Below are 26,349 nucleotides of genomic sequence, written 5' to 3' on the forward strand. Positions count from 1 at the left end.
AGTATATGGTTTATTTTTTGTTTATATATAAAAACCATAGTTCTTAAATAACAGTAAAGGTTATGAGTCCTGGACATAATTACCTTATACTAATATTAATAATTACACGAAAATTTAAAATTATTCAAAACTTTATTATATAAAGTAAGTTCTCCAGTACCTTATACGATTAATAGTAAGTGCCATAGTTCACCCTGATTTCTAATGAATGAAGAAAAAAGTAGTAACTAATCTGTACAGTTACATTAACGTGAGTGAAGAAAACGTGAAAGTGACGTAACGTAAACGTTACAGTAAACGATAAAAGTGAGAGACGCGTTAGTGGTGTTGCATTCTAATTTATGGTGATTGGAATGTATGATTGTATCCTATGAAATGACCACGTATCATGAGTTGCTTGTAAAATGGCGAACAGGACCTAATAAAAATACTTTGTTAGGACAATAATAATTAGAGGAACAGGCGATAATTCGAAAAATGTATTTATTAGACGAGTTTCAATTCGATTTTATTTTATTATTATTATCATATGGCTATATTGGTTTAGCATGACGCAGTTTTTGTCCATATAAAATAATATTCTTCTGTAATCTAACATCAGAAATAAACGAGTCAATCAATCTCGACAACCAAAAGGTAACTCCTTATAAAAACATAGAATACCTTATCATAAGCTAGATTGACAGATTTACCGAAGATTTTTCAATGTTCAAGTTCTTTATTAAAAATAATGTGAGATTACAGTTTTGAAAGTATTTACTCCATAAAATCAAAAGTGTAGATCATAACATTATGTAAACGTAAAAATCACTGTAAACGAATCAAAAACTAGCTAGCTATCACGCATTTTAAGATTTGTTTATATTTGGTATCATTCGAAAGGGCAACGCAACGTTGAGTACAATAATCCATCAATTTAAAAACTGACTACGAAATTCAAAAACTCTTCTTACTACCTAAATTCTAAATATACAAAATAGAATTTGCAATAATATCAAGTCTAAACAATAAAGCGAGAAACACTTTATTTTTTTCACAAATGTTTCATTTTTACGAAAGTTTGTGATGAAACTAAATATACGATTTAAACGAGCTTGCGTAATATGAATGAATGGCGTCCCTTAGCTATAAATTACTATGATTTCCTGGCGCCAAACGAGAAATCGCTCTATTCAATTACATCAAACATGAACGTCTTGTTAGGTCGAATAAAAGCGCCTCAATACACACGAGTATATACGTCCGGATTGCCGATACACTTGCTTTCTCGCCCGAGTAGACAATCGACGCAGATGCGATCATACACCGATATATCTGTGCTCCTATAACATGAGGCAACTATGTCGTATGGGAATTAAGTATTTTGACTTCAATAAACATCAACATATGATATTTTAGTTGTAGATTACACAGACGATACGTAGTTATAAGTATATCTATTTATATCAACCATGGCGAGTCATACGTTGAAGGTCTTTTTGCATGATACACGCCGTGTCGAAATCGAATCACTTAAATTAGTCTTTTATTAAGCTAATCTCTTAACTGTGTTATTTCAACAGAGAATGTTTCGACTGATAGAATGATGTATTATGTGACAGGATCCGCAAGCGGTGTTGCAACAGGCGCCCATCCCCGCGACCGCCACCACCGCGCCCGCCGCCCGGGTCAGTATACACCCCACGCTATCTCTTCCTCTCTGCCACTTCATTCGTTCAAATAAAATTACTTCAAAATATTCTACTCAAAACTATTTATGCTCTCTTTCTTAACTTGTAACTAACAAACGAGGGTGCGAGTAGGTGCTTGAGAACACCTGGGTTATATATTGGTAACATTTTCAGAACTCATTGGCAATGGACGCGCTGGATTCTAATGGTGGTCCCGCCGATATCGCCGAAATAGAACAAATAGTCAAGGAAAAAATGGTTCGATTCAAGTCAAAGCATGTAGTGTGCATGAATTTCCCGTTAATTGTGATTTCGTTCGAGAATAACTGTAATTATTCTGATATTTATAGGGAAAACGTAGACAAAGTAGGCACGGATTCGCTTATGAATGTCGATGAAAAATAAGAGTATTAAATTCACCAGTAGCTTAAAACTCCGTAGCGGGTTTATGATGCAGTTTTCAGTTTCACCTCGGATGCAGCAGTTTTAATTGGGATCGATAATCGTTGGATATTAATCGTGTGTTTAATCATGTGTACCCGTGCCGCTTCAGTTATTATATACCAACGATTTTATGACCAGTAACGACGATCAGTGTTGACGAATTGACTTGGATTAATAGTACATTATATAATAATTCAATTGTACTTGATCACCTGTGTAATTTAAACTAAGCAGAACCGGTAAGAAATTACGATCCCAACTTTAACTTTTAATTTAAATGAATCTTGTAAAATGGCGATACAAAAAGGCCTCGTAGAGCCTACTTGAATAAAGTACATTTTCAGTTGTTTAAAAATTAAATCGAAGTTTTTGAATTCATTAAACGCATTTATCTGAAGGATAATAATGGATTAGATATTAGAGTTTTTGGTATTTTTAATTCAATTATATTCTAATATAGGTCGTATTTGAAGCGTGCTTGTGTGTTTCGGCGCGTTTGTGTTTTGTAGATTTGTGTATGTACGGTACAGGCTTCATTTCAGGCATCTTTATTAAAATGCATGACTTTTGCTTTGGTAGTTGTTTTTCTTGACCGCTTCGTATTTTTGTCCTGTTAGAAATCCTGCTTATGTGAAGTAGGATGCAATAGCAATTTCTAAATAATTTTACAAGGCGATGGAATACATTTGAAAGCTTCTATTTTTTTGTTTTGCGTTATATTATTTGAGTTAATTAAGCACTTATTTGTTCGGGTTTTTTTAAATGTTTTTTTTTTTTTAACAAATATAGCCAAGTCCTCTATTTGTATTTTTGTCGATTAACGTAAATACATGTTAATATGTGAAAACGCAGGAGCAGCACGGTGGGGGCGGCACGGGTCCGGCGCGCGGGGCGGACGGGGCCGCGGGGGAGGAAGAGGAGGCGGCCAGTGCCGACTGCATCGAGGCCACGCTCAAGAAACGCGAGTACGTGCTTCGCGAGCTCTACGACACCGAGAAGATATACGTTTCCGACCTGAGCCTCGTCTGCGACGGATACATGAAGCACATGATGGTATCGTATTCGTTCAAGCTCTAACAACGTACATTTACGGGATTCTTGTTAGGCGCCGATTGCGTTGAGCACGTAAGCGTCTCGACTCGATGTGGAAGAGGTGATTCAATCTAAAATGGATCATTGGGAATGCCCCGATGGCACCGAATTATTTTCACCTAGTTAACAAATTGCGGTGACACCAAATAAAATAGGATAAGACGAAATGTATGGTATGCAACGCCTTAAACGTTCTTCATTTGTTTTCATTTTTATGTCGTACATAATATTAAATAAGTTTATAATAAAATAAAAGTGTGGATTTATCCTAATAATCTCTTATTAGGACTTATTTACATTTCAAACCAATCTTTGTAAGACTCGAGTAGAAAAGTAACAGTAACAAGTAACCTGTAACTGTAAAAATGTGTCCCTCTTTTAGGATCCCAATAGCGACCCTCCGATACCCGACGGTCTTCGCGATCGCCGCCTCCGAATGATCTTCGGAAACATACAAGCGATCTACGAGTGGCATCGCGAGTAAGTAATTTGGCACCATTTAACTATAATAAAATCAGAATCATATGCACCGAAATAACTTTAGTATTTTTTTAAATCCCATATTTTAAACATACAATCTTCAGATCTTTGTTTATGTGTATAAACTAAAATAATATTATGTAAATCGGCGGAGAACACCGGTGGTGCCTCTTCGCGCTCCTACGGTTGGTTGATCCAGTGCATATACGGTATCGATGATCCAGCGTTTGTCGTCTTAGATCATTACTACGCGGTACTGTTGCGAGTCCGATGTCAAACTTGGTTCCTCGCTATCGAATCGGGACAGTGTGCTGGCGAACTTAAATTTAGTTATTAATTGTTAAAATACTCAAACATTATTTATAAAATTGACTGACCTGGATATTTTAAGAAATATTAATACATCGTAACAGTATCTTATAAAATATGATCGAAGCTGATGACAAGAACGTTGCTTGTGCTTCTCTGAGATTTATTAAAAAAACTAATAATATTTTATTTGCGTTTCAACTGTGATAAATGTTTACTCTGCTTTGCATTCTTCGAACAAAAAAATGAACACGTTATGATAATGTTCCTGAATCACACAGAACGCTAAGCGAATATTTTATTGCATAATTTGCGAATCTATAAAGTGTTTCATATGTTTCACTCGATCGTTTAATTACACTCATTTACTTGTACAATAAACAATACGAGTGAAACGCCGCTCGGCGAATATATGTCTGCTGGCGCCTTCGAGACGATCCAAATGGAACCACGTCAATGGTTTGTGTGAAAGGTACGATAAGTGAACGATACTTGCAGTAAGTTCGTCCGTGAGCTGGAAGGCTGCATCGAGTCTCCCGAACTGCTGGGACCGCTGTTCCGTCGTTTCCTGGAAAAGAAGATGTTCCTCTACGAGGCCTACTGCCGCAACAAACCCGTCTCGGAATACATCGTCTCCGAACATGAACACTACTTCCAAGATCTGCGCCACAAACTCGGACACAAGTTGCAGGTGTGTTACACGGTTTTGTTCCTTAATAAAATGATATGTCTCATGTTGAATTTAAACAAAAAACATCTCATATTAAATTTAAACTCTTATTAGTAGTTCTTGTAAAACTTTTAAGGCAAGTTTTAATTTAAACGTTTAAATTATATCGACCTAGTTGGACTTTTAAAACATTTGAAGACATCATAGTGATAGCCAACACTACCACAGAATGACAGCTAAAGTTTTTAATTTCAGCTCGGCGATCTTCTGATCAAGCCAATTCAACGCATTCAAAAATATCACCTGCTCGTAAAGAAGATCCTGTCCTACTCCGAAGTGGCCAACGCCGCCCCCAACGTGATCTCGTCCTTGCGCGACGCCGTGCAGTGCACCTCCATCATTCCCAAGAACGCCAACGACATGATGGACGTCGGCCGGCTGCAAGGGTTCGCGGTATGTCCACGAGTTGTTTATATTTAAACTATATCATATCGTATTATTACTGTGATAAACAATAGTATATAAGACCTGCATGTGCGAAAAATTCCTGCAATTATGCGATTTTTTTTTTATTTACGCTGAATTGTATTTATGGCGATTTGAATATATATTTTGCTGCAAAGTTCATATTGTTTGATCAAACAAAACGGTTTTACTAAGCGATTATGCTATGTGATTATCTGGATTATTAAAAAAAATATTTGTTTGTCGAAATCGCCATAGCTAATTTCTATCGGCTATATTTATATAATTATACAATATTTATAACCCGGTCGCTATCTTTATATGTGTAAAATATATATATTAGCTTCTGAATATTAAATATTTTATAGAGAAATAAAGAAGGCCCAAACAACATTACTCTGTATTGCTGTATTCCGGTTTGAAGGGCGAGTGAGCCAGTACAGTCCATATTTACCAGGGACAAAACTTAGACAACCTTGTTGGCAGCACTTGAAGGTGATAGGAGTTGGTTCTACTTTTTGTCATCGCAGTGTCGTTGGGCAAAGGTGAACCCTTACCACCAATTGACTCAATCGCTCTCCGGTCTTCCTGATATAATGTACACGCATTATTTTAATGAGTACACGATATTCATCAAAATATTTTCGTTATTGCGATGCAACTGAATACAAAATGTACGAACAGAATGTACGTAACTTTAGTTGTATATACATACAAAGTTTGATAAAATGTGTTTGCGGTCGCAATGAAAAAATGCGAAATATATTTTAAAAGGTCAAACTTTACAAAGTTATAATGTATATTTTTTATTATAATAACGCAAACGCTAGCGACTTTAAAAAAGCGTGAAAAATTAAATTTTTATTCAATTATATTTTATATACAGGGTTATTGGTATTTCGACGTATTCCCGTTAGGAGGTGATAGGGGTGACTATTTGCGATAATTTTAACCACAATTCTGTGGGAATTTTAAAGAGCGACCTTTAGTACGAATTCGGTCATGTTCGAATACGAATTTCCACCAGCGTCCTTTCTGATCATTTTATTTCGGTTGCTTTGAAATAAATTCCTAGTTTTTATACATTTTCGGAAAGCTAATTAAACGATTATGTTTTTAAAATAATCTGCAGAACAAGTTTCATAATGATTTTCAGGCATATTTGAGGGAAAAAAATAAAAAAATATTGAATTAATAATGTTTTCCGTCTCGCATTTTTAAATTTGGACCGATAATTATTGTTTAAATATTGAAAAATATCCATTGTTTAATCGTTTTTATAAATCAGAAGAAAAAAGTACATTTTAATCGAAACTTTTTTTTTAATAAATTTATGAAGTTGCAATTTAGACTTATTTTGAAAAAATCTAAAAAACGTGATAACTCAAAAATGGTTCACTTTTGCATGCTGCATATGGGGATTAAAATTATCGCAAATAGTCACCCCTATCACCTCCTAACGTGAATACGTCTAATTACCAATAGCCCTGTATATATTATATTGATGTAATATTTATATTATATAAAAGAGTGCTCGTTACTTGACAGTATCAAGTCTATCAGGAGACTTATTTCATTCGATTAAAAAGGCCAAGACACAAATAGAACCTACGCCAAATCTCCTATAGTGGTGTCGATTAGGTGTTAGTGTTTTGTACCACTCACTCACCACTTATTCTACCCCTAAACAGCGTTACGTGGTATTGTTGGTCCGGTTTGAAAGGGGAAAGACCTAGTGTAACTACGGGCACGAGGGTTATAACATCTTAGTACTCGAGTGAACAAGTGGTGGTGACTACTTACCATCATCACCGTGACTTTAGCTGGTCGGTCTACCTAATAAATAAAATAAATTAAGAGGATAACTGAGTTGGCTCGATCGCTTCCATACACCGCTAATACCATTATGGAAATATAAAACCTTCAGTTTAATATTTAATAGGTTATTTAATAATCGCGGAAAGAAAAACTTAACGAGAGTTTAATAGAACTTGAATAGAGCGGATAAATTTTTATTAGTATAGTGTACATTATGCTGTATGTATATTTATTTCAGGGTAACATAGCCGCTCAAGGGAAACTACTATTTCAAGAGCCGCTGGTAGTTTCTGATGCAAACTGCTCCAACGACAAAGGCAAGGAGCTGCACGTGTTCCTCTTCCAGCAGTGCGTAATCTTCACCGAGGCCGTGGGCAAGAAGTCTCAATTCACAAGCCCCACGTACAACTACAAAGCTCACGTTCAGGTAACTGCGGCTTGAATACAGCAAAAATGTTTGACACTCTTTAAAAATACTCTTAACGTGTTTTTATTCAAACGTTTTTTATGAATATCTACTAAATTTATAATGCTGGGACCACTAGAATGAAATTTTCCACAGGAGTTCCTTATGGAACGTAGGAGATCAATAAGAGAGAATTTTTCAAAATTCATCTCTTAAGATGGGTAAATGTGGGATTAAAGTTTGTATAGAAAATCGTAATTACTGATGTTAGAATTATTAAAATTGGTATTTAGGCTTATATTAATGCGTTAAATTCATCGCCAAAGAGGATAAAAGATTGTACAGGTAGGTATGTATGGAGGCTCACCTTTTTAATTTTTTTAAATATGAGTGTTAAAGCTTCTATTTAATAATAAAATACCAACGTTACAATGTTTTGCGATAGGATATCTCATCGGGTACACGTCTAGTAATAAATACATATATTATTCTAAGATTGCGTTAAACTCGTAAAATAATCTAGGTGAACAAGATGGAGTTGGAGGAGATAGACGGCAGCAACTCATTCCTCATTCACTCGGTGGATCCGAACAAGCCGAAGCAAACGTTCATGTGCCGCGCGCCCGAGGCCCGCCGCCACCTCTGGGTCTCCACGCTGTCCACCATACTGCAATCGCAGCTCATCTTCGGCGAGCGGCTGGAGAATCCTAGTGCCTTTCTCCAACGCGACGCTTCCGCGTAAGTACCCGCCCGTGGTCGCGCGCTGCCTTCATACGCTTTCGACTAACACCGTAGACGCTAGAGATAAATCTAAAAGACGTTGATAGTCTAATTGATTTCATATCTCGCATTAAAAGCCTAATTTTATGTCTTAGTAACAGTGTGTTGTCATGTAATTCATTTTGCTATGAAAGCTTTTTAGAGGATACGTTACTTGTTGCTATAAACAAAGAGTTTTCATTAAATAGTAATAACAATATTTTCTGTATTTCAAAATATTTACTTTATTGCATTATAGTTCGTTCTATATTCCATTTGTAATTTTCACTACATACATATTTTGTATATTTTGTGATCATTTTGTGACTGAATACATATATATATGTATGTATGTTATATTTAAATTGTAAATAGAGATTCCCCCTATATGATACAATATCACAAAATATACGGAATCTCTAATATGTGTCGTTTGATTTCGTACAAATTAATAATAATAAATATTTTTTGTAGCAAACAATAAGGAGTTATGCCAGACGTACATCTCGACGACAGTCGTTGAAAATATAATTATATTAAGTATTATATTGTAATCCCAAAACGAATAATTGTAAAAGTATCGCAATAAAATTACTGCCAACACGTAACTCGTAACATCAGATTACATCTAATTAGCTTAGTTTATATTAATAACGTTATAGTTAATCGCACTAGGCTTTAAGATCTCTTTGGAATTGACTCGTAATTAGTGATAATATCTATAATATTTTGCTTACCATTGTTAATTGGAAATGGGTTAAACCGAACACATCTCACGTTTCACTCAATATTTAAAATTCGAAATACCGCGTGAGACTGCTCAAAAACCTTTGTGAACTAACATTTCTCGTGTGTAACGCCATTTATTTTGCCTTCTATTGTCGACCAAATGACACGTGCTCATTACCGCTCGTTAATGCTCATATGACACGCGCCACTGACGTGATTGGCGTTTTATAAACTAGCAAGAATGGCTTCCACTGATTGGTCCAGAGTTTCGGTTTATTCATTTCCAACAGCAGTGTCGATAAATTGATAGTACCGTTTCTAAGTCTATTGTATCGATAGAGGCGTACATTCGAGGCACCGTTAGATATTATAATATAGCGTCAGCACAAACATATCAATTAAAATTTATTACTTTTTACTATACATTTTTTTTATCATTTTAACCAAAAATGCCTTCACACAATGGGTACTAGGTTGTAATTGTTAAGATATTAATAATTTAAAGAATTTGATTTGATTCTGGTTGATATCGAAGTTCCGACATTGTGATGCCTGAATAGTGTTTATCGAAGTCTAGATACATAGGCGTAGTAGTTCATACTCGATTCGGTTAGTGTTAAGATTAAATTAAAGAAGACTGGAATTATAATCTGGAGTGAACATTTTAAAATGTATGAGAAATGTAAGATTCGCGATAAGTGGTGATTGTAGGGTGTCGGTCACAAGTATTGTGTGGAAGATTCAGTCCGAACTGTTATATACATAGACTCAAACTCACACGTCCAACGTTTATATTAACAATCGCTAATCGGCTAGACCTCATTCTCATATGTATTGACTAGCGTATCACTTTATTCTAAGCTGTACTCATGTAGATCTATAACAATCATCAAACCGAATACAACCGTCGCTACAAATTTTTACTAGTTAACGTAGAAATATACCCGATTATTGAATATACGAACTTATTGTAGTATTTGATGGCATTGTTCACCCATTAAACATTTAGTCCCGAGTAGTCCTCGAGTTGTGGTTAATTCAGTTTCGGATTTCGCATGGTTCAGAGTGTTAATTTTAAATCGAATGGGGCCAATTTAAGTTGTACACGATCGTATTTCAGTTGCGATAAATATCATAGTTTAAGGTGACAAATTTTTCGACAAAAGTACGTAGTTGTATGGTTTTTATAAATTAGAATCGTAGCGACTGAGTACACGAATGCAAGACTAGATATTGAGTACGTCCATCGCGTCTAAACTTCTTCCATATTCCGTGCTAGATCGAGCGCGCATCGGCATTGGTGTATTCGGAGAGCTATTACTTAACTGCTAACACTAAAATCTGCTTTCGATGTTAATATTGTAATAAAATATCTAACTCAATATTTACTATATTTAACTATGCTATTATCCGCTATTTTCTATGGAAATAAAAATATGAAGTTTGATTTATAAAAGACTTCATTTATTTTTATGAATAATACGAAAAAAAAAACTAACATAATGATCAGATAATAAAATAAAATAAATCGCATTTACTTGTAACATTCGAATTTATTCGGGACAGCCGTAAATCTAAGTCGTGATGTCTTCCACCTGGAAAGAAAATTGTAAAAAAAATTGGTGCAAAATTAAGGTAAATAAATATTAAGAATAAATGGACTAACGTAATCCGTATAATGATTAATATAATTATTTGCCTTCGTTTGTACGGTTTTGTAAAGTATCAGTAATCTTGTATTGATTCAATCGTGTCTGAGTGTTTGTTCTTTTGATCAGCTTTCTGAATTGTCATGTATCCATTTTGTGTTCCGTACTATCCGTATATTCATTAAACCCAAAGATGGCTTGTACGTTCGTACGTATCTTATAAAATTCAAAAAATATTGTCTGAAAGAATTAATTAGATATGTAGCTTAGCGGATACTATTGCTAAATAAAATATCTTTTATGACTTGAAAATGTTTTCCATCTATATTAGTTGAAGTATAATATTTTAAATCTATAAAAATTATTGTATTTTCTAGAAAAACTTCGATTCTATGCTTAATCCTTTTATAAAATTTCTTGTATATATTACTGTTAACTAACTTATTTATGGTCATGTAAATATACTAATCCTTTATCATCACTGTACTACGTGACTATATGTTACACGAGTAACCAATAAATGTGAATAAAAACGCTTGTGATTTAATGCTTTTAGCCCCGCATGCTTATGATATTATTTTTATTACTTTTTATTTTACTGAGGCCAGCTTTGAGCCTATTAACAACGCCGATGCAACGCTACAGACATTAAAGCTATTTGCCTTCGTGAGGTGTGGTTGTTAAATCAGCGATACGGTACATTAAGGGACCAAGGTTATCTTCAAATGACATTAAACTCCGATTAGAATAACACATCAATATCAAACAGTATAACTTTCAACTATTGAAATATTTGATTATATTGAATTTAACGTTTTTACTTTATTTTGATTAACAACAATAAATTTTCTTATTGGTAATTAATTAATTGGTAAAATTCCATATGCTTTGACTTTAATCAATGAATGATCGTATTTGCTTAATTTGGATATTATAAAACTGGTATAACAACCTATTCCTAAAGATCCTATTCTACTAACATTAAGAGGCTTACGAAAAGAGTAAAGTGATTAGCGATAAAAATGTATTTTATTTATTCGAACATTGATTTAGGTAAAAGCTGGTCTTCGATTAGCCCATTTTAGTTTTTTATTTTTTTTATTTTAATATCCTATTCCCCTCCTATTTAGTATGGGTGAGGGGTGGTGCGGGCTCCGCAAGACAGAGAGTGTTCCGCCGTCTATGGGGGGCCGCTTAGCACCAGAACTTCGTGGTCGCACTCAGCGCCCCCACGCCAAGGCCAATACTATCAACCTGCCCTCAAGCGCTCGTGACGACCACAAGAAAGTGCCCAGTAACGCTCCGTTGACCCCTACCTCCCCACAGCATCATAACGTAAGTCCTACTATCAAAAGTGATATTATAGACTGGTAGAAAGTTGTACTTGGAAAAAGAAGGAAATGTTTATTTGCTATTTAGATCTGAACTGGCGTGTATTCTAGCATATTAAGCCACTAACTTCATCGAAGTTGTTCTTAACATTCAGCTTAATGTTAACATAATTTCTAACTCGGTTGGTATAAACTAAAAGTAAACACGATAAAACATTGCACAGTGTACCAGACCTTATTCAAAATAAATAATTAAAAGATCTCTTTAGGGAACCCAGTTTCAATAATAGTAATAATAAATGCGTTTTGTAAGTATGGTATTTAACATTTTTTTTACACGTTTTAATTGAAAAATTAAATTAATAATTAAAAAACTTGAAATCTACGACTGGATTTAGTCTTACCTCATTTGCTAATTCGAACTCTACTAAAATACAGTAGAAGGCCGTCGTCGGAAACAATAAAAAAGTGCGAGTGACTATCTTAAATGTTATTCCAGTAAAATGCACAATATCTCAACGACTAATTAAAATAATATAAGTATCGCATATATAAATATAAATACACACACAAATATAAACATAATTAATAAAACCGCATCCAATAACGATAATAACGTAACTCGAATATTTACAAAATTTTAACAGCACATCTGTAGATTAGTTCAGCCCGTACTTGCAATTTTGTTCATTAAAACTAACCTTTGGTGATAAAACTTCAGGCCAATCAACTGAATCCACAGTCACTTTTGTATTTTACAAAAAGTACAATGAAAAAATATGACATACTTTAGTGGGGTCCTATACATAAGTAATCAATTATTGTACACTATTTTATATAAATGCCGTTATGATTGAATACTTGTTGCAAAATGATTTCGGTAAAAATTCTTATCTTTTCAAAATCGCCGGAGAACGTATGGATAGTATGGAATTTCGATGGCTACCTAAATGCGAAGTCTAAGTACCTTTTTAAGTCAGTTTCGGGTTATCTGATATATTTGTACGTATAATTACACTAGTTAACTCACCAAGCATATTTATTCAAAATTAAATCTACAATAACGATTCTATGATCAAGGTGATCAAATCCTGCAGCAAGCACAGACTGTTAAGAGCTCATTGAATATCAATGTCTTAATCCAGAGGTCCCGACTGATAGCGCTATCTGTAGGGATAAGACCGAAAATGCTTACCTCAGCCTTAAGGATCTATTTTATCATCAAGACTGGAAAAAATGGCGTTGATGTTAATGGATCAATCACATGAATGGGTACATCGCTCGGTAGCAACTGGGGCGGAAAGGTGGATACATGATCTTGTGAAGGTCACGGGAAGCGTTATATAGACGGCGCAAGACTGACAATCGTGGCGATCCTTCGGGGAGACTTTTATCCAGCAGCGTTTGCCTTACTGCTGGTATGATGATGATGACAATTATGGCAATTACGACTCACTATTCGTATCTGAAAGCAGCAGTAAAGGCGGTAGATCAATTGCCGAGCCGTAAGTCCCATCTGGAGTTTGAACTGAAACCCTTTCAATTGTTGACAAGTGAACAGTTATTATTTCCCTAGGTTACAATAATGCACAATCAACTAAACTGAAACTTTCCCACCGATATACAAAAAAACTTTTCATTTTACTAATTACGACTTTAGGACGCATGCATGTTTTTGCAGGCTTTTTAAATAATCGGATAATAGGAATAAATCTCTAACAAACTGGTTTGGTAACAAGTCTTTGGAAAATAATAATTTATTACTTATTGATTGGGCACCAAATATTCTGAGGTATTAAGTTTTTAATTATGAGCGCAATCTTATGATAAAATTACATGAAAAATTTATCATTATTCTGAAAGAAAAACAAACACTAGAAAATATAAAATACTAAATTTTACATTTTTCAAAATTTGCGGTGGCTTTCATTGTATTAGAATCGTGGTGATCATCTCATTTAGGAGACTACGAATCTGATGATGCGTAAAGGTCTCTGTTAAGGTAAAGGTATCTGTAATTAGTTCTTTGGTAGCGCACACGTAGTAAATTCGGCGTCAAATTAATGAATTTATCGAATACGTTTTAAAAAATTTTAGTACCTACATTTCAATATTATGAATAGTTGCGGCGGGCTGGGGAAGTCGGGGCAGAATACGCCACTATTTATAATTTTCAATTAACCATTTCTCAGCTTTACATCTATCTAGTAATGGAACTTTCGCTTAACATCTATTGTCGCGTATGCATGGACTGCTTCTATATATATTTTTTCAAAATTATTTCGATAAATGTAATTAACTATCTATTTTATTTCAAAATTCAAAATTTTCTTTTTACTTTCGCATGTTTTCTTATTTTAACGCTTGTATGTATTTCTTTTGTTATAGGTATGATTTACACGAGAATGCATTTTAACATAGACTGTGATAAATGGGACAAATTGACTTACTCAAGACTGTGATTTTGTGCTATGTGATACGTCATTGACTTGAAATTATTTATTATTTTAATTGTAAATAGAAATAGGTATTTTATTATTTTCATAAATTATTAGTGACCTGATGACAACGCAGAATAAGCCGGGTGAGCTTGCATGATTCGCTTTTTTATTTGTTCGTGTGTAATATTGTAACTATATAAATTTTGTACGTTTGTGCGGCAGGGGTTGTCGAAGCGCGCCTGGGGTCTGAAACTACGGCGTGGTGGGAGCGGGGGCGGTACAAGCGAGCCCAGTGAGGGCGTCGTGACCGAGCTTCGTGCGCCTGAGCTCGCGGAGCCCGTCGTCGATGTGGCGATCGCAGCCGGCGCCTCCGCTACACTGGCGTGCCGCGCTCTCGCCACGAGAGCGACCGCCTCTTGGAGGAAAACGGCGCCAGAGACACATGCCTTGCGCAACGGTGGACGCTTTGCTATTAGTTTTGGTACAGACGGCCTGGCCACACTCACGATCCACGCTTGTCGCGCTTCCGATGCTGGAGTCTACTGCTGTCTTATCAGCAATGAACTCGGTGGTGTTCAGAGCTCTGCGCGTTTAACGGTGGGATCGGGTGGGGTACCAGGTGTCCCTGCAGTGAGAGCGCATCCGGGAGGTGGACTCGTGATACAGTGGGATGAGTCTGAACCTGTCCATCTAGAATATTGTCGTGTCGGTGAAGGAGAATGGCGACGAGCGACGGAAACACCGGCATCAGCGAATACGTTAGCGTTAGAAGAGCTCCCAGCGGGACAGTACAGTTTTCGAGTTGTAAGCGCTCGCAGCGGAGCAGTTGGAGCGGCTTCCGGGCCAGCGACTTGCGGCGGCGGCGGTAGCTGGCAACGCGAACAGTTTGCCCGTCGCTACACTCTGGAGGAAGAGATTGGGCGCGGTAGAACTGCGCGCGTTCTTACTGCTCGCGACACTGGAACCGGTCAGCGGGTTGCACTAAAACAGGTTACTAAATACTCGGCTTACTTGATGACAATAATGTTAATATAATTTTAAGAAATTAAGCGTTCTTTATATATTATCTTACGAACTGAGTAATAAACAAACGCCATAAAAACTATGCTAAAATAATTGTACAAAAACATTTTCTATATGACTGTAAAATATTGAACTTAAAAAAACATATACACATGATTTGGTTGATCTCTGACAGGACAATAATAGAACTCATGTTATAAAACCATACGGATATAAAATGTGTATTCATGTGTGTATTTTCTCACGACTTATTATAGAGCAAACATCGTAGATATAACAACTTCCCTAGTAAAATTCATGTTAAAAGTTTCATTTAGTAAATAACTTTTCTATAATATCAGGTGGTGAGCGGTCGCGGCGCCGACGCAGTTCGAGAATACCGCATCCTATCGAGCGGTGCCCACGGATCTGTAGTCCGTGCCCTGGCGCTGTTTGCAGAGGTACCACGTGCGGGAGCCCACACATTGGTGCTAGAATTGGTCGCTGGCGGCCCTCTACTAGACTGGGCGGCGGCCTCGCCAGAACTATACACGGAACGTACAGTCGCTACGCACACAAGACACTTGCTCTCAGCTCTGGACTGGCTCCACTCCAACAACGTAGCACATCTCGACGTTCGGGTACTGAGTATTACTTTGTAGTTAATTCACTTTTTCTAGTTTATTAGCATCTTATTATATAACATTAACATATTTTATTTCCTTCCCCCAGCCGGAAAACATTCTGGTAGAGTTAGGTGGAGCTCAACCACAAGTGAAACTAGTCGATTTGGGTTCGGCGATTGAATTAGACGAGAGCGCTGGAAGTTCCGTCGGCGCCGGGGCCATGGAGAGTACGACTGTGCTGCCTCCCGCCCCCGCCCAGCTCGAGTTTGCGCCACCTGAGTGTGTGTTAGGTCGCCCGGCCGCTCCAGCTTGGGATGCGTGGGCCGCTGGCGTCTTTCTTTACGTATTTTTAACCGGGGTTGGTTTCATTTTAGACAAATTCAAATATCAATAAATATAGGAACACTGTACTTTCGTTCATATATCATTAATATGTTATTTGCAATTTATAAAATATTATTATAATAATAGGCCCTAAAAATCTTAAAGAACTATTAGATTATTAATAAAACAGCATTGCAACGACATACTGAGCAATTTATTATGTAAAATTTGTTTGTAATCAATATAAAAATATTTCAGTTGTCACCATTTTTGGATGAGTCAATAGAAGAAACAACGGCGAACATTATAAAGTGTGACTATTGCTTCCCGCCGGAGCACTGGTCGGGTGTAGACGAACGTGCGCAGGCGCTCATTCGCCGCCTACTGGAGCCGGCGCCTAGTCGCCGCCTTGTTCTTCGTGACGCTCTCCGTGACTCTTGGTTTGAAGAGGTACGAAACGAACTCAGTAGATTATAAGAGTTCTAAAAGAAAATATCAAAGTTGCCTATTCACTGTTAAAAATGATATACAACAACAAGCTAATTCTGGTTTAAATTGTTTATGTGATTAACACTTTAATAGATACTTATGGCAGTGTAAAACCCGGGGCTCTAAACTAGCTTTATACCATAGTGTATACTAATAAATTAAAATGTTCTTAAATCATTTTGAGTTGCAATGATATAAGCAATTAAATTATAAAAGGGAACATTTATTTGACAGGCCGGAAACACAGTGCTTTCGGCGTCGCAACTCAAAACGTTCCTGGAGAGGCGGCGGCCTTCGGGCCTCGGCAATGCGCTGCACTCCCTCCGCTCGCCCAACGACACCTGACGAGTGCGCGCTTTCTACCGGCCGCTCGCGTCCGCCAGTCAGTGCGAGACCGCGTGCGACGCAATATTAGACGACTCGATAAAGAAGACGCCATGGAGACTCCGTTCGTCGAATGCCAAGAATCAAGTGGATAACTACTCGTCTCCTTACAACTTCTATAAATTATCTTATAACATTTTAATTTATATGGTTTTTATAAAAATATTAGTCGTAAATGCAGTGATAAAGCAAGCCACATGCTATGGTGTCGTTTTTGAACAAGCTAATTGTTGTAAATAATTCCTTGAGTTCTCATAAAAAAATATAATTATTTAATGAGATCAAAACAGTGCTCGGTAATATCTTGTATTGCAAATTATCTTGTGAACTACGTTCGTCGTGAGGTTAAGCTTTAGTTTTTATTAGCGTTCGTATTATAGTCATTGTGCCCACCTATCCATTACATTGATGTTTATAATACTTCGAACATTGCGACTTGTCTTACAGTTAGACAATATTTTAGTAAATTGTCGCTTTTTAAAATAATTGAGAAACTTATCGTACATTTGGCCTATTAATATTAACTTTCCTTAAAGGCTGGTTCGTCTAAAGTGATATACAAAAAATGATGTATTAAATCGTTAGATAGTTGGGAGTTCATTCCTGACGAATGTCAATCATGCTCTTAATCCCATTTCATAAAACTGCTAAATCGAATACTTCTTAGTTCGCTAAGAGCTACAAAGTATTAGTTAAATGTACAATAAGTTTCTCATTCCAATTAACTTCGATTTTGAATGTGATTAAACTAGTTTATGGTATTCCTACACTCGATACACGAAGTGTATGTAAATCAAGTGAAAGTATATTCATGTAATACTCTTCTTCCTCGATTGTTCGCTCAAGTTTGTGATTCATTCGGAAAACATGTTATGAAAATTCGAAATCGATTCGTTGTATTTGAAGTCACTGATTTTGAAATGAATACGTACTTCAATGACGATTGTAAGCAAAGTGTCTGTGATTTTTGCCTAAAATAATATTTCAAGCTTATTCCTATTTTAAAATATGTATTTTACGTTTAAACTACTATTGAACTGTATATATCACTAAGTTTTAGCAAACGTATAGTTTTATATTAATTTGTGACCAAATTGCAAAAATTAGATTTAAGGAACATGTAACGTGAAATCTTGATATAAGTTACTATGACATAACTAGTTGATAGAGTAATGTAACCAGTTGAGTCACGGCTTGGCGCTCCGCCTCACGCTGCATGCGGCGAGTCACGTTTTCAGTTTCACACTTAGTTTATATTTAGTTTAATAGAACAATAGACCCCTACAATACTTTTAATAAAATATCCCGCTTTTGTCACAATTTTCCATTATTAAAATTAACATACTATCATTAGTACCATAATTTCAACAGAGCTTCAGTTTTCTATTTTTTAAATACATATTAACTGAAAAAATCAATACGAATACAGTTATAAATATAATAACAATCTCTATAATCACGTTAGTATAATTTTTATTAAGCTAAGATGGAAATATTCACAACCAATATTGTGACTGCAATAATTTTGCAGGACTAATATTTAAGCTTTAAAACGTTATAAGAATATAAAAGTAATCGCAATAAAGCCTAATTTTAACATTGTATTAACTGTACGTTACCCGATAGGATACATGCGTTATTCGTAAATTGATTCAATTGAAATGATATGTATGGCGAAGTAACCTCGAACGCGGCAGGTAATAGTTTTATATGGTAAAAATATAATCAAACTTTAAACGCTATAACTTGTTGCTTTTTAAAGTAATGTATCATTTATAAACATGTAAATCGTTAGACTTGTTTCTACTGTGGTTTCTAAGAGCACCTCCGTATTTTCCTGAAAAGTGTGACTCGTTATAATGAAGGCATTGTTTCAAATTATTGAGCAATCATCGTGCGAGAGATGCTTTTAGAAAAGTTCGGTCTTTGGCCGCCGCGCGCGCCGAGGCCCCTACTACCGCTGCTCCGCTCTGTCGAGGCTTCGCTCATCGCTCAGCAACCGCTGCCGTCTGCTAGTGACACGTCTACTATAGGATTGTATTAGAACTGATATAACTCTGAATATTATACTTTAATAAATTTCAATATATAGTTTTGTGAAATTTATAGTTTTATTTATTAAATCAATATATGTTTCCCATTTTTATGCAATATTTACTAACATTATAAATGCGAGTCTATGTTATGGGTTTATGGTCCGGAGACTGAAATAGCCTACCTTATTAGTTTCATCTTTAAAAATGGACGGTTCGTGTGTAATGACTTAAGTGACTGTAACTAGGCTTGAATAAAATCTGGTTGAAATGAAAAGGCCCAGTAATTTTCTTTGCATTTCCGAAATGTGTGGCTATAATGTGATTCAAGCTTATCCCATTCACTACAACTTCCACATATAAGAAATATCTTTCATGGAAAATTAGGAGCGTTTTCAAGTTACCACATCTTTTTCTCTTTATAAAACAATGTTAGTTTTTCATTTAACTTCAATATTGCATTTCTGAAAAACAAAAGGATACGAAGGGAGATTCTTCGACTACGATTAATTTTTTTTATCGAAAAACTACGTATACTCGAAAATTTTATTTGCCCAAATGCCTAGAATGTCAAACTGAATATTGCCATATTGTTATTTTTTTTTAAATTATTAACGTAACTAGTATCCAAATACCTAGACAACTTAGTATTACACTCCCTTTTTGGCTAATCGTGTCTGAAACCTACTACAAAGATGGTTAAGCATATTTAATATATTGCATCAGCGTGGATTACTTCTACAAATATTAAATCCTAAGGATGTCATATCATTCAAGACAGTTATTTGGTTAGTAGTCTCTGTGTGACGAAAGTATACATACATTTGATACCCCTTTTTTAATGGCATTTAACAATAGCGAATTGAAACATCCAATAATTAAAGAAAACATTAATTTAGAGTATTATGCCATTCAATTTATTAATGATTATGTGTATAGTTATGTTCCGTCTTGTCTTAAACACAACAAAATGCCGTTGAACCAATGTTTTAACCATATCCTCTCCCCCAAAAAAGATTTTTAATAGACTAGGGATGCGTCACCCTTCGTCCATGACTTAACCTTGATCTGTACCGTAAAATAGTTAATAATGGCTACTATCCACTTTATAATAAATTATTTCTATATTTATAGAATTAATTAAACTATTCCAATATATTAACAATACTTATTATGAAAAACGAATATATGAAAGACTAATATTGTATACATTATGACTCCAAATTATAATTACAAAGAAAAAAGACAAATTAAAGTTATAGTCTGTAATAGCTCTTTGACATCTATCTAGCTTTTTTAACGCTAATAGAAAAATATTTACAACATCGATATTGCTCACGCGTGAAAAAGAAAGTAAAAATACACCAATTTAATAACCATGAAATAGTGCCGGTAAAGAAACATATTCTAAAATGTTTGTTTACGAGTTTATGGCTGGTATTGTGGATCACATAACAGGCGGTAAATTTTTTAGTATAAGCCGTCAAATATTTTTAAAATAAATGACTTCAATTGATTCAAGTAAACGTTTCAGGAGAGGAAACGGAGTATTATGATCCACATGAGAACCGTAAAGTAGAGAAGCCCACGTCGTCAGTATCTTCTTTATAAACCTATTACTATTTCCCTGTTTCCTCATTACCCATTTACTACGATTTATACCATATCAATTTTCAAATACCAACTTACCATCATCAATTTTCAAAGTTTCAACCGACTTATAAAACGTCATATAGCAAAGATCTTATGAGCTAACGATGTTTATTTGTCGTCATTCACTGTACCTTGTAATACAAATCCAGATACTAATATTTAATAATTTATACACTTCAAACAAATTCTAATAAACATTTCTAACAATAAGAGAGTATTTAAGATACTTTAACGTGTATGATATCTTGACAGCTATGCAGACACTATGATGCACTTACTGAAGGGAAGTATAGGTGCGGGCGTCTTAGCGATGGCAGACGCAGTTGCTAGAGTAGGAATCATAGGCAGCATATTTGGTATTCTTCTAATTGGTTCTTTCGCAACATATTGTGTACAACTACTTGTGAGTGTATATTAAAAGGCATTCCGTTCCTGATTTTAAATAAATAGTAATCGATTAAGGGTAGCTTTTTTAATATTTGTTCAGATTGCAGCACAATATAGACTCTGCAAAAAGTGGAGGCGTGGTTATATGGCCTATCCAAAATCGATGTTTCTAGCATTGAAAGATGGCCCACCTTGCATGCGCTGGGCAGCAAAAACTCTTTATTATTTCGTCGATACAGTGCTTGTTTTATGGCAGCTTGGTATTTGTTGCATTTACTGCGTATTTGTTGCGGAAAATATAAAACAGGTATCAAATAAATATTTATTACTACAATCCGTAGACAGCCATTAGACAAAACTGGTCAACAACAAGAATATTTTTTAGAAAAATGATACATTTATGTGCCTCGCCCAGTAAGCGAATAGATAGTGCAAATTATTTTGAGCAAACCCTTGTTCTCTATAATATACCATGCTCAGTTTGTAACACTTCGTTGGGAATGTCGGGTATCGATCACGAGGACGTCATAATCAATGTGTTGTCTTCAATAGGTATGCTTTATGCATATTTAATAAAATGCTTAATATTAAAACGATTCTTACAGGTTTGTGATTATTATGGACAAGAAATGTCATTACGATATCACCTCTGCTTTTTAATAGTACCTCTAACGATCATGGGTCTCGTCAAAGATTTGAAGTTACTTACACCCTTCTCGTCTATTTCAAACATAGTTACAGCATTTGGGTTTATTCTTGTGTTTTTCTACCTTATTGAAGATGACGTTACAATTGAAGAGGAAAAACTACAACTTAAAGCTTATAAAGAAATTCCTTTTTTTATCGGAACTACATTATTTGCACTCGAAGCAGTCGGAGTTGTAAGTTTTCCTAAATCTTCAAGTTTAATGGAACTTGAGTAACATATGTAAGATACATTGCTATGTTATTATGTTTGTATATAGGTGTTGGCATTAGAGTATAACATGGAAAACCCAAAACAGTTTGTGGGATTATTTGGCCTATTTAACATCGGCATGGCCGTCATAATGTCGCTTTACTTACTAATGGGGATTTTTGGATACCTGAAGTACGGTGATGACATAAAGGCTTCGATTACGCTGAATTTACCTCATAATGAAAAGTAAGGATTTTATACATATATTAATTCACTTTGAAATTATTAGAATTTAATAAATTATAATTATATTTTGCAGAAAGGCACAAGTCGCGAAGATTATATTTGCAATATCAATATTTCTAACATTTCCACTACAGAATTTTGTAGCCTACAATATTCTCTGGAGAAAGGTTAAAAAAGCGTTAGGACACCAGAAGCACATATATTGTGTCGATTATATGCTGCGTATACTACTTGTTATTTTACCATGTAAGATCGATTATATTTACAAAAGTCTAGATAATTTTATTTCGTAACCTCAGTTATGATATTAAATAATTGATTTAATATTACTGCATTCCCTACAAGATGTTGTTAATCCGATTCCTCACAAAAAACTGAATTATGTATCAAATAGTGTATATAATAATATTTAAGATTTTAAGGCGCGCTTATTAACTCGTACGCAGGGTCGGTAGCCGTAGCAGTACCTAAGCTTGGACCCTTTATCGCATTGTTTGGCGCGCTCTGTCTCACACTGTTGGCAATGGTGTTTCCTGGTTTGATGGATGCGTGTGTCTGGTACCCCGTAGGCTATGGATTATGTCGCTATCGTTTGGTGCGTGACATATTTATCGTAATAATAGGGCTCACGTGCCTTTTCTCGGGGTGCTACACTAGTCTACTCGAAATAGCAGGTGTTCATGATGAAGAATAATTGTTATAATTAGTCTGTAATAAATGAATGTCGTAAAACGAAAATAGTTTTAATTTTTCTTCGTAAACATCAACTACCGAAATACCCGAAGGACCTTTTTACTAAAAAGTTATATAGATGTCCCGAGAATGGGCCATTTTTTGGGAACCATAGTCAAAGTCAATAAAAAAATAATTCTATTTAATTTTGTAATTTTATTTTTTACCTCGAAAGCTGTTGCAAATCGATTGGAATTAATTATTCCTTCTAATCTACTTATTGTACAATTTATATTTATGATAGTAAAATTAGCTGTAGGCTGAGGTTTTATACTCGAAATAATTAATAAAACGAGTTTACCATCATTATACAATAACCTAACTTTACGACAAACATGTAAATATTATTGGCACATACTTTCAAATTAGAATATTTAAAAAGGTAATACAAAGAGGTTATATAGGTAATATTTTTTCTGTAAGAACTTTATATTCTTTTGACATTATCTATGTCATTATTATAATTACCAGCTAATATGTTTTATTTTTTAATTCAAGATTTTGCTTTCAAATACTAAAACGTTTTATTAAACGACAATATTTAGAATCTGTTTATACTTATTATTAATCGTTCAAATTATGAAAAAATTTAGGCTCTGCCCAGTTAAGGTCAGTAAAAAATGTATATATTCTTCAACTTTTACTAATTTAGATTTATAAAGGCAAACATTTTAGGACATATACCTACCTAGTAATATTTTAACGACTTTTAAACGTTTGAGATTATGAACTATGAATATAGGTATCTATAGATTGCTATAAGTCAGAGAAGTTAGTAAAGCTAGTTAGCGAGTTTAGTTATATTTATTATTAGGAGTAAATTTACCCTAACGTTAAATCTACTAACAAGTCGACAGTCGTCTATTCATCACAATCGAATTGAAACGTAATCGTTGCAGTTCAGCCGTTTTCCTGTTCAATTATAACAACGATCCAATTGCGGTTCAGTCAAAGTGCGGTGGATCGCAATATAATCGGGATCATATCGTATCATATATAGTTTATATAAGTAGAATTGGCCGTCAGTCACGATTCAATTGATGTTTATTTTTGTGAGCAATATTCAAAGTTGGACTCAAAGATGGATTGAACTGACTAAGTTTATTTGTTTTAAATAAATTGCTTCTTTGTGCCATATATATCTACATATTTTTAATCCATACTCATAATAATAATATTTTCCTTACTCTTACGTATAAAACACATTCATAGCTGCCGATTTTATTACGCCAGGGAAGCACCTATAAAGTAACGAAGTGAAACCGTTGAAGTAAAGTTGATAGAAGCCAGCATGTCTGTTTCAGTGTACACGAATATGGGACAGTTCAGTTGTCATAGCATGCCGAACCACGAGAGCCGTATGTAATCGAGTCCAAACATATAAATATTACCTTCTTCTATTAGTACCTACTAGGAGTACAACTTGTAACTAATAATTCAATTAATTGAATAGTTTGTTAATGGGCGACCTCTTAAGATTTATTTGTGTAATTTCATAAATTTCTTTGTTTAGATAGCCAGTCAACTTCACTCCGCTCTCGTTCAGCTCCTATTCGGTAATTATTTTATGTTTTGTAAGACATATTAATGTAATTTCAGCAAATGCTAAAATTCCTGCCTTTAATGATATTTTACAACAGGTACAGTTTTTCACAGTCAAAGAAATTACGTAAAAGTTAATATTATTTATATTGCGAAGACTAGGTATATACTGTGATCGGGAAGTTTTGCTGAAAATAAAATTATGTTTCCGTGCATTTCTTCTTTATTGTATCAGTTTTATATTTTAATGCTATAATCTACTTATATAATATAATGCTGAATACACTGAATCGTGAACTCACTATCTCAGTTTTATAATTAAGTGGTACCTAAGTATAGTAGGTATAGCTGCTAATCTCACTGTCAACAATTACTTTGATAATTTAAAAGATAATAGCTATTGTTCATAATTGCGATTATATATATAATATGTTTTATTTTACGTACTTTATGCATAAAAATATATAATATTATTTGTTATAGTTTATATAATATCTATTGATTTACGCAAATATATTGTTGTTTGTTTTTAGTTCATGATACAGGTAGGTGGAAGGGCAAATGGCTCCCCTGATGGTAAGTGGTCACCACTGTTGTTATATCCGTTGGGTCTATAGGTGAACTGGCTCACTCATATTACAAACCGGAACACAACCACACTAAGTGATACTCTTTGGCGGCCTACACAAAGCGTTACCACCGACTATATATATATGGATTTTATGTTATGATATAAAACGTAAAGTAAAGTAAAATAACAACCTCAAAACATGTTAATGCTGGCCATTAACATCCATTCTTTTTTGAGGAAAAGGTGAGGATGGAGGGAACTAATCAAATACAATGAGATTGTGACATAAACATTTTTAGTACTTTTTAATAACAAACATAAACATGTGATATTATATATTATTTTATTTTAGGACCAGCAGTGATATTCCTGGCTTTTGCAATACGATTGCGTACTATTCCGTATACCCGCCATCCGCGCCGCTGTATCTTCTATCAATATCTAGCTTATCACATGAAGATAGTGGTTTTGAACAGCAATCAAAAGTTAGTATGGCTATACTGTTGTAATATTAAAATAACCGCGTTTTACTAAATGCATATGTATGTCAATATATACACGGTATATATACCTAAATAACAATTTTTGTCTGTCTGTCTGTTTGTTCCGGCTAATCTCTGGAACGGCTGGACCGATTTTGACGGGACTTTCACTGGCAGATAACTGATGTAATAAGGAGTAAATTAGGCTACTTTTATTTTAGAATTATATGTAAAATAATAATAAAGTCACGCTTTTTTATTAAATTCAAACGCGCACGAAGTCGCGGGCACAGCTAGTTTATAATATGTTTTATTTATTAATAATGATACGGCAGATAATGAATGACGAAGCCAAAAGAATAGCTCAACGTGTGTTACGTTTGGTTCTAAAGTCGGTTGTTCGTAAAGCTGTGGCGCACACGTCTGCTAAGACCGTCTCCGTCGGGTCCTCCGTCCAAGTCCTGAGCCAAAGCATTGCTATACAAACCAGTCATAAAGCTGCCACGGACACGGACAGGTCTGTATTGTAGCTGGACGCTCTTTTTACAATTTGAATTTTATTATAATACTAATATATTCATTAAATTAAATAATATTTTCAGTAAAATAATTATTTACAAATATATTTACAGACGCGTGGATAAGGAGGGTCTCAGTTCCAGTTCTAGTGGTATACTAAAATTGTTAATTAATAATAATTAATTATGTTCTTATATT

General features: G+C 34.8%; 2 protein-coding genes and 1 long non-coding RNA gene across 3 annotated transcripts in view; all 3 read left to right on the forward strand.

Annotated features, from left to right (window-relative positions):
• LOC113404153 (triple functional domain protein) overlaps positions 1–19,190 on the forward strand; it is a 79,349-nt gene extending 60,159 nt beyond the window's left edge. Inside the window, exons 34-47 of the mRNA XM_026644949.2 lie at positions 1,602–1,667; positions 1,845–1,928; positions 2,967–3,167; positions 3,589–3,686; positions 4,494–4,686; positions 4,921–5,118; positions 7,187–7,375; positions 7,878–8,092; positions 11,622–11,826; positions 14,486–15,253; positions 15,628–15,906; positions 15,998–16,249; positions 16,474–16,665; positions 16,939–19,190. Of these exons, the coding sequence (XP_026500734.2) occupies positions 1,602–1,667; positions 1,845–1,928; positions 2,967–3,167; positions 3,589–3,686; positions 4,494–4,686; positions 4,921–5,118; positions 7,187–7,375; positions 7,878–8,092; positions 11,622–11,826; positions 14,486–15,253; positions 15,628–15,906; positions 15,998–16,249; positions 16,474–16,665; positions 16,939–17,049 (3,051 nt within the window). The 3' untranslated portion in view covers positions 17,050–19,190. The remainder of the gene's footprint in view (positions 1–1,601; positions 1,668–1,844; positions 1,929–2,966; positions 3,168–3,588; positions 3,687–4,493; positions 4,687–4,920; positions 5,119–7,186; positions 7,376–7,877; positions 8,093–11,621; positions 11,827–14,485; positions 15,254–15,627; positions 15,907–15,997; positions 16,250–16,473; positions 16,666–16,938) is intronic.
• Positions 19,191–20,494: 1,304 nt separating this feature from the next.
• Positions 20,495–23,015, forward strand: LOC113404089 (proton-coupled amino acid transporter-like protein CG1139). Its single transcript, XM_026644849.2, has 8 exons — positions 20,495–20,582; positions 20,656–20,713; positions 21,027–21,177; positions 21,262–21,468; positions 21,767–22,042; positions 22,127–22,305; positions 22,379–22,551; positions 22,752–23,015. The coding sequence occupies exons 1-8, from the start codon at positions 20,534–20,536 to the stop codon at positions 22,997–22,999; spliced, it is 1,341 nt and encodes a 446-aa protein (XP_026500634.1). The 5' UTR covers positions 20,495–20,533; the 3' UTR covers positions 23,000–23,015.
• Positions 23,016–24,253: 1,238 nt separating this feature from the next.
• On the forward strand, positions 24,254–26,136 carry LOC135194664 (uncharacterized). The gene is made up of 4 exons (XR_010309889.1): positions 24,254–24,395; positions 24,551–24,593; positions 25,503–25,635; positions 25,968–26,136. It is a non-coding gene; the product is annotated as an uncharacterized LOC135194664 (long non-coding RNA).
• The last annotated feature ends 213 nt before the right edge of the window (positions 26,137–26,349 follow it).

This window comes from Vanessa tameamea, chromosome Z (genome assembly GCF_037043105.1).
Source record: "Vanessa tameamea isolate UH-Manoa-2023 chromosome Z, ilVanTame1 primary haplotype, whole genome shotgun sequence".
Lineage (NCBI taxonomy): Eukaryota > Metazoa > Arthropoda > Insecta > Lepidoptera > Nymphalidae > Vanessa > Vanessa tameamea.

Coding starts and splice junctions, on each gene's coding strand:
- LOC113404089 (XM_026644849.2), top strand. CDS start 20,534: ATGTTTGTTTACGAGTTTATGGCTGGTATTGTGGATCACATAACAGGC. Junction 22,043..22,126: donor CACTCGAAGCAGTCGGAGTT/GTAAGTTTTCCT, acceptor GTTTGTATATAG/GTGTTGGCATTAGAGTATAA. Junction 22,306..22,378: donor AATTTACCTCATAATGAAAA/GTAAGGATTTTA, acceptor TATATTTTGCAG/AAAGGCACAAGTCGCGAAGA.